The sequence below is a fragment of the Amphiura filiformis genome, chromosome 6 (genome assembly GCF_039555335.1).
Source record: "Amphiura filiformis chromosome 6, Afil_fr2py, whole genome shotgun sequence".
In the NCBI taxonomy this organism is placed as follows: Eukaryota; Metazoa; Echinodermata; class Ophiuroidea; order Amphilepidida; family Amphiuridae; genus Amphiura; species Amphiura filiformis.
The window spans coordinates 54795211-54808611 of NC_092633.1; the positions used below are offsets into that span (position 1 = coordinate 54795211).

A 13401-nucleotide genomic window follows, 5' to 3' on the forward strand; every position below is an offset into this window, starting at 1 on the left:
AAGACACGACAGCTACAGAGAAGCCACGAAAAAACTCCTGTGAAGTGCATGAAAATGCCCCGAAAATGTGCCAACCGAAACACCCGAACAGGAAGATAAAATAAAAAAAAAAAAAACCAAAAACCCAGGACATTTCCGAAATAAGTTCTAAATTCTTTGTCCCCACTAAAATATATTATGAACACTCCCTTATGAAGTCTGCCCTCTTCCGGCTATTCTGGTAGTAGGCGTTGACAATTACCTATATTTTTGAAGCATGTTTGAACCCGATTTGTTCTCTATTCACATTTTTAACGTTGCAAGTAACATTTCAAGACCTCTATTTGTGACAGGTATTTAATTATCTTGCTAGAGATGTGCCTAAAGTTGAAATTCAATATTTCGGATCGCAAAGATCGAGAGATATAAAGTTAATGAATATCAGTTTAACACCATGGATCATATGGGCGTCTTATATGAGCGATTATGATAGCTAAGCAAAAATGGCTGGGATACAGGTTGTATAAATACTACATGAATATTCATGAACTATACAGATTCCATTCTTCTCTAATAATAAAGATGTCAATCACTCTCCTTGACGACAGTTGCTTGGCGCTTGTAAACAAATCGAATAATAGTGCTTGACAAGAGCTAAAAAAATAGGCTAAAAACACATTTTCACACATTTTTTCCGGATTTTTTATTTCACATGATAAGTAGACATATTTTCTTACGTATAAGGTAATAATATATTTTTTCTGGAGGTAAAGCCCTTCAACACTTTGTTTAACCTTAAGCACAGGGTTATTCCATATCTAGACTCTTATACAGACATGAGAATATCCAAGTGTACACTTATTTCAAGGTTTGTTTTTTGTTGCCTAAATTTGTGCAAATTTGATTTATTTTCAGTCCAGTTTTTGTCATCATTTCCAAGAAAGGATGATTATCCACATTGCCTAGCTTTTAAGTCCAGTCTCTAGGTATATTTTTGTCATATACATTTTGTATCAGAAACTTAGGCACTATTTTTAGCATGTGTTTTCAACCTCTAACTCTTGTTTGTTTGTTCAAATAAACTGAATGCAAGTTTCCATGTGATTTTCAGACCCGGCTCACATGATAAAGACTGGCACAGTGAAGACTTGATCCATAGGATGCTGAGACTGAATTCATCACTGGAGGTCAAACAGCAAATGTTGCAATATTCACAGAAATATGGGTATGTATAACACAAAATACTTATTAGGTCAAAACTATTTGTGTTGCCTTTATGATGGGGAAAATTGAGAGGGTCAGTCGGTCGGTTGATTGTTTTAACATCCCTGAAAAATAATACTGGATCTTCTGCCATTTGTTATCTTAAGGGGTCAGTTATCCACCTGAGAGCACATCAGCCACATCAAATTGCATTCTGAATAAGAAGAATGTTCTTCTGATATCAAATAATTTAGATTTTTCGTATTAAAGATAAACATTTTTCCCCAAAAGACCTTAAAAAAAATTGAGGTCTTTTGGGGAAAAAATGGGTAGCTTCTGTAAAAATATCTGATTGTTAAATAAAATATCAATTTATAATAATTTGCCATAAAATGTGTTTTATATTGATTTCCAAAAATCAAAAATGCAATTCGATATGTCTGATGTGCATTCATGTCCCACAAAAAATACTGTGCAAGCGTTGATATCCGATGGCAGTTTTCCTATGTATATCCCTGGCTAGGAGTTTAATTAGAGACTATTCTTTCGATAAAACTTAATTTTTAGCAGAAAACAGTGAAATTTTGATGATTTCTATTTGACTCAGGCAATAAAAATGAGGGAAAATACATTCTGGATATTAATGCCTTCTGAAACTTTGAGACACACTGGGGTTTGTTTTTGCCTAATGAAATGTGTTGTTGACCTTAGCTGAACCCATCAGAAACTATCATGACATAGTAAGATATTGTATTGTATAGTGAGATAATGTATTAAAATCATATCTTAAGCAATAATTGTTATATTTTATACCAGGCACTGGCATGCAGTTCTGATGCTGTTACAGGAATTGAATGAGAGACCTAAGGCATTGAAACTTGCTGTTCAGCTTGCAGATATAAGTGTGCTATCAACATCAGAAAACCAAAACTGTGGTAAGAGTACTGACTGGGTAACAGATGCTGCTTCAAAATCATGATTCATTTATGAAATATCTTATGTTATATAGCCAAACTTTTACTCATATTTAAGCAGTATCGTTGCGTGATCTTTGTGGAATATTATTTGTGTGATTAGCAGCTCATTAAATACATTGTTAGTTCATTCTTTCGTCACAAACATTAAAAATTACTTTTCTGATATTTTCTTTACTACAAAGCAATGACCGATTTTCAGGGACTTGATGTGTATGTAGGTAGTGTTGTGGCAATTACTGCTTATCATCAAAAGCACCTATTTTAAAAGTAGCTCATTTGCATATTTGTGGGTTTTTTTTGGATGATTTGCCAGTGAACTGGTTATGTAACTCCATGGTAACTGATCATGCACCTATTGGAATGATGATGCATGCCATAGACTTTGTACATGTATGGTGATCATTTTGATCATGGTTCAGGACTCCAAATGTGTGATCCAGTTGACATAGTGATAATCGGCTTACATGTTATACTTCGCTGGTGAATAGCAAAAAAGGTTAACTTTGTATAGAAAACAATGAACAGTTTTCATCTAACTTGGTATTTAGATTGTGTTGGGGGCAAATATTGCTCATGCTATGTGTCATCATCAAGTAGCTCATTTACAGATTAGTTTTTCATCCAACTTGGTGTGTAGCTAGTGTATTGGCTTATGGTGTGTATTGCAGCTTCAGAAAGTTTCAATCTTGTGCATAAATAAATAGCACAAAATTATATGCAATATTACTTGCAAAATTATGAATCATAATTACAAATTTAAATCATAATTTACTTTGCAGTAATCAAGGTCAAAAATCTTGAAGAGTGGAAGATAGTTTTGGCAAACACATCGAGACTTATACCTTGTCCATCGGTCAAAAAGAACATTGAACAATTGCACTGTGTGGATTGTAACTGCATCATATGGCCAAAACTGAATTCACAGTCAAGCAAATCAAAATCAAACAAGTCATCTGATTGGCCGGGTGGTGTGTGTCTAACTCCCGAAGAACCTGAATGTGATTGGTCAGAATCAGCACACAATCCGGATTGGCTCACCAGTGCAATGACTGCATCAGAGGAGGTTTCTGATTGGCTGCCTACTATCACATGGGAGAGTATAGCTGTACTATTGGTCAGAAATGTTGGTGCTCAAGTAGGTGTAGAGTTACTAAGAGAGGCCAAGGTACCTGAAGGAGCTCTTTCTAAACAGTTCCATCAAGCCTGTATTGCATCAGCCTTACTGGAAAAGGGTCAGAGGTAATTATTGTATATTGACGTTATACAAAATATAAACTGTGTATGATGGTTGAAAAATATAGAGGTGAAATGTAACAATCCATCTTTCATTGGGAGTTTAGATGTCTTCTTTTATACTCTTGTCAGCCGCAACTAAATTAAGCTATTCCAGTTGAAATCCATACACCCCCTGTGGAAGACATATCCTTAATCTCCCACACAGTGGGTGTATAATTCAAATGGAGTCACTCATTCAGGTAACCCATTTGAAATTCACACTCCCTGTGTGGAAGATTATAGGTTGTGTCATCCATAGGGGTTATATGGATTTGAATTGGAATAGTCCATTGCCAATTGTAAGAGGCCACGCATAGCCGCTTCCCATGCACATGCATGGCATGCGTATTACGTCTGGCTAAGGCATTAAGGCCCGGCATTAAGGATCATGGCGTATTGGGCTATTCCATTTAAAATCCACACTACCCCTGTGGAAGATTTTGGAAATATCTTCCACAGTGGGAGTATGAATTTCAAATGGAATGAACACATTAGGCAGCTCCATTTGAATTTCACACACTCTCTGAGAGAGATTCAACTTGAATCTGCCCCTGAGGGAGGGTGAATTTCAAATGGAACTATCGAATGTGTTTAAAATTCATACTCCCCCTGGGTAAGATATTTCCAAAATCTTCCACAGGGGTTGTGCGGATTTCAAATGAAATAGCCCATTGCATGGCATGAAGCATTGTTGAGATGGTAAAAACTGCAAACTGTGTTCATTAATTGTACATGGTCATTTTCACAGTAAAGGGTGTAACTTTTGATTTTTTGGGTCAAAATTTCAAACCACTTAAATATGTTTCTGTTTACTGAAATCATGCATAGAAGCAACTTAAATTCCAGTAAAATAATGTTTCAAGGCTTAAACCTTTTGATTTCTAATAAAAAATTTGACATTTCCATAACATTTTGGTTAAAATCTAAGAAAAAATGTATTTTACATAACCTCAGAAAATGATGACATGAAAGCTGGAATACATGTGAAATCCCATTCCAAAATAAGTCAACAGATATAAGTTAAATTTTATACCATGTTTTGCTATGTTTGTAATTGCAGTTTTGAAAATTTTTAACATCAAGTGTCATTTACAATGGAAATTTCCAAACCTTAAACATATTTTTTAAGTTTTAATTGGGTTCCTAAAATATTTGAATGTCTAACTTCATGTACAAATACTACTTGATGAAAGGAACCTCCCAGCCAAGTTTCACAGAAATTGGAGTTATTTTTTAGAATTGGCAATTCAAGCGATTTGTGTTTCGGAGGCTTCAGTTAACAACACAGGTGATCATAAAAGTAAAATATTTGGCTAACCACTACAAGTTGACATAAAAAATAGGTAAAAAATATCACAATTACCAATTTTCATGCTTTGCTTCTAAGTATTGAATTTCAGTTGTGACAAAAATTAAATTATCACAGCAAGTCATTTTTTTTTGTTTCAGAGGCTTCATGTTAACAATTGTTAAACATTGCAGAAGTAGTTTTTGAAAACAACAGTGTTGGGATCATCTAAGCTGTTATTTTCTTGTGTATATTGAATCAATGATTCTATGCGGCAGATATTGTAGATTTATCACATGTTAGTTTTTCACCCATTTGTTAAGTATGGTGTTTTTTGCATGTGAAGCCTCCGAAACAGGCTTTTTGGGTATCAGTATATTTTTCAAACATTAACCATAATGTCAAAATTTTTTTAATTTATGACATTCTGCACATATCAAGTAATAATTACAATGCAGATATCAGTATGAAACACAACAATTTAGATATGCATAGATGATAATTAATCTTATTGTTGTTTCGGAGGCTTCATTTGTTTCGGAGGCTTCAGTTGTTAACGGAAAGTTTGTATTGGGTCCCATTTTCAAACGGTGATATATATCTCCACGATTTAAAAACATGTGACTTGAGGATCTACTTTGCTACATTTTGATAAATAGATTGGATGAGCTCTTTTATTTATATTTGCACAAGCTTGCTGAACAGTTTGTTTCGGAGGCTTCAAAAACGTTAACGGAAAAACGGCTCTTTGAAGTCAAGATTTTATAAAAATTTTAAAAGCTTGCAAATCGACTAATTTATGTTACCCATTTCAAGTTAAGGTGGTACGAAAGGCAAAATCAAGTTGCTCTGATTGAGATTAAAATAGACTTGTTGCAGAGAGATATGCAAAATAATCTTAATTCTAAAATTTGAACCAAATCGGACAAACGATTTTTGAGATATTGCTGTTGAAAGATTCGTTGTATTCTATTGTTTTTGTCAATATATTGATGAAGTTAATGAGGGAAATGTGCTCATTAATATTAATTTTTGCCAATATTTTGCCAATATTTTATGAATAAACCTTCATACTACTTTTACCTTCAAGAATTTTGACCTGACACTTTGCCAATGTGTCTCTATGACCAAAACCTTTAACATGTGATTTTTCCGCCCATCTAATTTGCATATTTGCATAATTAATTAGCCTTAAGTATAATGCTAATTAATTATGCAAATATGCAAATTAGATGTGCGGGAAAATCACATGTTAATGTTTTAGGCCATAGAAACACATTGGCAAAGTTTCATGTCAAAATCATATAAAAGAAAAGTAGTATGAAGGTTTATTCATAAGATATTGGTATAATATTGGCAAACATGAATATTCATGAGCACATTTTACCAATTTTCCTTATTAACTTCATCAATATATTGGCAAAAACAATAGAATACAAAGAAACTAAAAACATGTATATCTTGACAACCGTATGTCCAATTTCCTTCAAACAAAAACTGTTTTGCTCAGTGTATTTAGCTTAACTTATTCAATCTATTCAAATGGTTCTAAATTTAGTTTCTGTTTTCCAGAAACATCGTTTCGAACCCCCTTAAGATAACAACTGTTATGAATCAAGAAGAAGTGAAGAAATAACCAAGAATTATGAAGCAAAGCTACACCCACAAAGTTTGTTAACAATTGTTAACGGAAAATGAAGCCTCCGAAACGACAAATATCGAAGTCCGGTTCTCAAAAATACAGGGCTGTTCACAATCAAATCTAATGTGGCAGTGTTTACTGAACATATGACTGTACTTTCAGGATAAGAAAAATTATCCATGAACTAACTGAAGAAAACACAGGGTTTTACAAAAATGTTACTGTTTTTTATAGTTTTTCAAAATGGCAATATTAAGTACATTTAAGCCTGCTAAAACTGAACGCAGTAACTCCCAAAGCTGAATATGCTACCCAAGGTAGCTGCTAACTAGATGACTTATGTGGCCAAAAATCATGGAATTCTGTGGCTTTATTAGAACACTACTGATTAAAATGTTAAAAATCCAAAGTTACACCCTTTACCGTGAAAATGACCACATACAAATACTGAATGGCAATCAACCAATGAACTGTTTAGAATATATTTATGATTGATGTTCAAAATTCTGAAGAACTTTTAAGTTGTACAAAAAGTGATATATTCAACTATGTTTAAAAATGTCATATCTGAGATATAATGGTATTCCCAGTATGTTTTAGATGGGTCATTTGCACAAATTTATTATACTGAAACATGAATCTGTCACATTATGGGACCTAACAAATGCAATTCTTATTCAGTGGGGTGGTCTAGTTTGTAAACATATAAATTATGTGACATGCTCCCAGGAAATAAGCGTAAAGTTGCAAATTGGCAGTTTTAAGATGTTTAAACTGTTGAGTTGATGTTGTTTGCTTGAAGACACCTGTATTGGCAGTGGTATGTCTTTTGTGAATGGGGACAGAATACAGAGCACAGCATATTATGTCTCCATTCACAAAGGACATGCCACTGACTATACAGACAGCGTTCGAAATAGGGCCGGTCAGCCAGCCATTGGCCTGTAACTTTTTGGCCTGGCCGGTAACTTTTCTGACTGGCATCTAGTTGCCGGCCCGGCTGGCCGGTAACTTTTTAAGGTCAAGCCCAGCTGGCCTGTAACTTTTTGAGGCATATTTCGAACACTGTATACAGATGTATTCAAACAAAGAAAAACAACTCAACAGATTTAACTGACTAAGAATGATAATAAACTATACAATATTTAACTCCTTAAGGATAGTAAAAACTACATTCATATCATTTATTCTCTAATTAAAGTGAAGTTAGCTGCAAACTTTAGATATACTAGTGTCATCTGTATGTGCTGTGAGACAAACACTACATCATTATTTCAAATTGACTGATATTATTGACCATGTTTTTTTCCAGTAACTTAAGCCATGCCATGTTAGAGAGAGTTGACACCTACCTATGGTCTAAGCGCCCAATCACTATGGCTCCTTCATTATACCAACTTGTGAAGAATGAGACCAAACAAACAGTAGTCAGAAAATCACAGGAACCAGCCACTATTGAAGAGCAAATGGTAAGAATGAAGTCAGATCAGAGATTATCTAAATGAGCAACAGGAAGAAAATACAAACAAGATAATTGTAACAAACAATACATTGATCTCTCATGAGAAAAACAAATTTCATTATGAAAAGAAAATAACCCGGAGACTGTTACCCATTCATGTAAGAGAGATAATTCACGTAAAGAAGCAAAGCAAAATAAGATGACGAGAAGGGAGCAGAAAATTGGAATAATCATCTAAATAATGGAACTGTGACATGGATAGAGACTCTATAAAGCAAGATCTAGATTTTCGTCTTGCCTGAACAAAGCTCAGAGGGAGACTTAGTGATCACTATGGTGTGTATCCATCAGTGGAGTGGTAGAGTAAGGGTTGGTGGAGTATAGGTTAGTGGGGTATGGGTATTTGGGGGTAATGGGTGAGGTGGGGTAGTGGGTAGTGGGGGTAGGGTGTTTTGGGTAGTGGGATAAGGATGTGGTGGGGTAGTGGGTGGGTTAGGGTGTTTTTGGTTGGGTTTTTTTTTCAATATGCAGATATATTTAAATAAAATGAGGACAGCTTGTATCAATCAATATGATACTTGCCAATATTTCTGCAGTCAGAAAGGGGGATATTGATGGTCAGATTATAATAAATCTTCTCCAGATTAACCAAACATAAAAAATACTTGAATTTGATGATTAGTAGAGATTCAAATTTGGCAAGAATCTGAATTAATATATTGACTCACACAATAATTCTCCTAAACTTAGTTTTCTTCAAAAATCAGTGTCCATTTTGGATACACACTCAGTCAATTCTCACTTGATTCCTGCCAGATGAGTTGTGAGAATCAATTTTGATTCATGTAAAATGTGATCAAATTGAGCCGCTGATTAGCAAAAAGCAGGCAGTTGACAAGGATTTAATGTCATATTTATATTTTATACCAATACAGGAATTACTTGGGTTATTTAGTCTTCCAGAGGGAGAAAGTCACTTTTTGGAAGAGCCTGATTGTCATTGGGGAATGCATCTTGATGTTAATAGGTGAGTATTGTTATGTAACATATCACATGATTCCACTAGTCTCATCTCATCTCATTTTATTTACCCACTGCTGTTTGAAGCCATTCCACATTTGCATCTGTTTCTGGCATTTGCTGCTCTTGCCCAAGTGGTTGTTGCATGTAAGTGGCGATGTCATCTCTCCATATCTTCTATTCTGTCGTCCTCTCCTTTTTCTGGTCCTTGGTTGCCACTCTCCCCTCTTGGTCCATTTGTTGTCTTGTATTCTTGACAGGTGACCTGCCAATCTCCATTTCATTTCCTTAATCTTCTAAAATGTCTTCTAAAATATTTTTCTTATATTTTTTTCTGTATATCTAACCAAAGAGTTTTAAATGAAAGGAGTATTGACAGAAAGTGGTCTCTTGTATCTTGTTTACTAGTGTTGGGGATGAATAGCGAGATGAGTACCAAAGTAATCCTTTTATGGCCGATTGATTGCTGGAATTTCAAGGAAGAAACAAGGGCCCAGAATTGATACTGAACTGAACTTATAATTAAAGTCAAAGATAAAAAGACTAGTTTGCGTCTGACGTCACTGTCAATCAAATTCTCTACGATCCTTGATTGGCTAATAGCGCGTATAAGGAAGGTCGATTCATCTGGCTGGTGCCGATCGGAGAAAAGGAATAGCAGTGAAAGGCTTAAATTACGTACTCTTTCAAGGCAGAAAGCAACTTTTCTAGGCATTGTGGACATGGTGCCTTCGGTTACGAAAGTTTCCTACTATTAAGACCTAAAATTAACAATAAGGCGCCCGGTTTTACCGCCGTGTTCATCAACTCATATCATCACGACACTTGTAAACAAACCGTGCTCGGAGTTTGATTGACAGATGACGTCAGACGCAAACTAGTCTTTTTATCTTTGTCTTTCATTATAGTATGTGACCTGTCAACAGATGTGAGGTCAAAGGTCATCTTGGGGTCTTTAGAGGTCATTCTACAAATATGTTCAAAAACATTCACTGTTTACAGAAGTTGATGCATTTTATGGTACATGTACCTGAATGGAATAATCTTTTAGTCAGGGACAATGTGGTATGGAATCTTGGGTCAAATATCATTACGGGTGAAGTGATGTTATTGTTGATTTAGGGCACCAAAGATTAATGTTTTGTCATTTCTTTCACATGCTTTGATGGATTTCAATATGACTTTGCACAACAAACCTTGGGTACAATGGCATGTGTGATGTTAGGAGATGTCTAGGGATCATTTTAGGTCTTTTACAAATATTTTTAAAAATCTTCAGGGTGTACAGAAGTTAATGATTATCCCTGTGAGGTCAAAGGTCATTTAAGAGTCATCTGAGGACATTTTACAATATTTTATTCACAAGCTTTGCCTTTTCTGATCTCATACCTTGTTGGGAACATGGTATATGCACCTCATATTAATTTACTAATCTACTTGTTAGTTTTGTAATTAATATTTCTGTGTGTATTTTGTCCTTATAGTAACTGCTGTGTGTGCGGTGCTGCATTTTACAACTCACTCCCTATGGCCATGCAAGGAATAGCTGCATTCACTTGTGGTGAGTTTCTTGTTTCTCTTTCATTTGAAAATTGGAGCATCTATGACCAGCGGATGAATTTGGGGGAATTTTTCATCGAAACTATAAAATAATGATAGAAAACATGTCATTTATGCATGCTACTCTGAAATCTGCACATTTTTGGCCATATAGCTTGGGTTTTTTCAGTGATTTTAAATCACCTTTTTCAGATGGGCTACAAGAAAAGTGTCTCCCTTCATCTGACTTTGCAAAATTCCAACTGTCCAAAATTGGGCTATTCCAGTTGAACTCCATACACCCCCTACCACACAGGGAGTGTGAATTTCAAACTGGGTTACCTAAATGGTCAATTCCATTTGAAATCTACACCCCCTATGTGAGAGATTAAGGTCATGTCTTCCATAGGGGGTGTATGGATGTCAACTGGAATACCCCATTGTGTACAAAGGGATAATGTACCAGGACTTCACCCTCTGCATTTGGGGATTGCATCATTTGGGGATTACATCATTTGGGGATTACATCATTTAAGGGCAGGGATAGAATTCATGTTAGTAAAAGCTATTAAAGAAAGGTATGTATACTGTCTTTATATGGCTGATTATACTTCATATTTTACTTTAATTTGGGTATCATTTCAGGTCATGCATTCCATAAACTGTGCATACCAGAGAAGGCTTGTGTTGTATGCTTGGAAATCAAGGTGTCTACATCTAAACAAACTCAAGGAAACAATTTACTAGCAAAAGTATGAGAGGCTGTGCACCGACTACCAATCATAAACTGCATTGGGCCATACACATCTGGAGGATGTTTCATATGTTGAGTTTTGTTATTTCAAAGAGAGAGAATTGTTTAAGACTATTGCTTAGAATGAGAGTAAGCAGGAACTAAACCAGCAACCTAGCTATGAAATAAAATTTGCACACAGATATGTTAGCTATACTGACCTTTGCAGGTCAATTTGTAAATGTAATTGAGTCATGGATGTGGAGATGTCCCATAGACTAATACAGATCAATCGTCAACAGCCAAAGTCCAGCATCATCTGTGAATGAGGGTCAATTGTTCCATGAAGCACACAAAAGCACTACACCCATTCTGCACCAGTTACCCTGTATATTTTTCAAAACACAGTCTTGACATCTTTCGCTGAAACGGATAGGCACCATAGAGCTGTAATTAAAATAACTGAAACCCCACGATAGGCACGAAGGGTGTGTGTGTCATTTGTTAGACACGTAAGTTGGAACGAACAGCCATGAATAGGCAAGAATTCTCAGCATGTAAAGCATGATGACTTTGCCTGTTGGTTAATGGTCTGTATGAAAGCTCCATATTGCTATGAGAAATCGACCATTGACTACTATGTATGGCTACCATGAAATGATCGTAACGTCACAAGTTGGTAGTTTTCAGACGTCCTGGCAGCCGCGTTGGTGTACTTTATTTCCCACATATCTGTTCAAGTCAATAGTATGTCTGTATGTCCTTCGTGAATGTGGGCACAATGGGCCATCCATGAAGGACATATTGCTGGTTTGTACAGGTGGGCGGCAAACAGAGAAGCCAGGATGTTTTGAAACCACCAACTTGCGACTTTATTCTCATTTCATGGTAGCAGGTCACACATGTGTGTTAAAGCAAGGGCACTACAAGGTTTAGGCATGTAGTATGTTGTAAGTGTAATCAGCAGATTACATGCATATATCACAAACATGTATGCATCAAAGAGTGGACATAAGGCCAAAAAAAAATAATGGTTTGTTTCAAAGCTCACGAGTGGTTTGAAAACAAATGCGAAATGCGATTTTTTTTTTTTATTTTTTTCATGGTATTTGGAGAAAAAAATCTTAGATTTTGCCAAATTTTTTTGGAAAAACTAAAAAAAAAATTCCGCATTTCTTTTTTTTTCCAAATCTCACGATTTTACAAATCGCACGCTTGTGAGCTTTGAGACAAACCTTTTTTTTTTTTTTGGGCCTAATGACGATTTACACTATTTCCCTCCATGAGTGATGGCAGAGTATTTCCCTCCATGAGAAACACAAACATGGCAGAGTTTGGACTCCCATAACCTCTTTCAGAGAGGATTAGACACAAGGGGGGAGCAGTGAAGTGCTGTTGAGAATTTTAAAGTGGACCATCCAAATTTCCAGGAAATTTAGGACCCATTATTGTTCAAAAAGTCAACATTGCACTATTCTTTTTTTGGGGGGGGAGGGAAATCGGGAAAATTTTGTAAAAATGACTCATCCATATACCAAAATTGGTCTAGAAAAAGGTGTCATTGATATACAAAATGGCTGAAATGCTACCCATGTTTGTGGCATATATCCTGGTATGGTCATTCGTACTAAGTACCCAGACACTCCGTACTTAGTACCCAGACATGTATGATAATACAGTATATATATTACACATTATTACTCTCAATAAACACACATGTTATCCATAAAGGTTCCTATTAATTGTAAGCATCTCAGTGAAACTTGTCTACTCACTTGCTGTAAGTACACAGTCATGATTAATAGGCATGTGTTTCAATGGGCCATTCCATTTAAAATCCACACTCTCCCCTGTGGAAGATTTTGGAAATATCTTCCACAAAGGGGAGTATAATTTCAAATGGAATGAGCACATTAGGCAGCTCCATTTGAATTTCATACACCCTCTGAAAAAGATTCAACCTGAATCTTCCACTGAGGGAGTGTGATACATAAATGTAGCTGCTAATGTGTTCATTCCGTTTTAAATTCATACTCCCCCTGTGGCAGATATTTCCAAAATCTTCCACAGGGGGAGTGTGGATTTTAAATGGAATGGCCCAATCTTATAGTCTTCCTACTGTATATGATGTTGCAATATGCTGATAATAAATTATGCTGCAGATTGTGCCAAATTTTAGGTATGGAAATCAAACATATGTCTGTCTTCCTAAGTAAAAATGCAATATCTGGGTAGCAACATGGTCAAAGGTGTCCAATTTCTTTTGTATTTTATTGTTTCCAC

The 13401-nt window shown here is 35.6% G+C and overlaps 1 protein-coding gene across 1 annotated transcript in view; it reads left to right on the forward strand.

Annotated features, from left to right (window-relative positions):
• Positions 1-12127, forward strand: part of LOC140154618 (uncharacterized) — a 48826-nt gene extending 36699 nt beyond the window's left edge. The window contains 7 exon segments of the mRNA XM_072177186.1: positions 1091-1204; positions 1999-2117; positions 2939-3398; positions 7677-7833; positions 8762-8853; positions 10331-10407; positions 11031-12127. Of these exon segments, the coding sequence (XP_072033287.1) occupies positions 1091-1204; positions 1999-2117; positions 2939-3398; positions 7677-7833; positions 8762-8853; positions 10331-10407; positions 11031-11143 (1132 nt within the window). The 3' untranslated portion in view covers positions 11144-12127.
• Positions 12128-13401: the final 1274 nt, after the last annotated feature.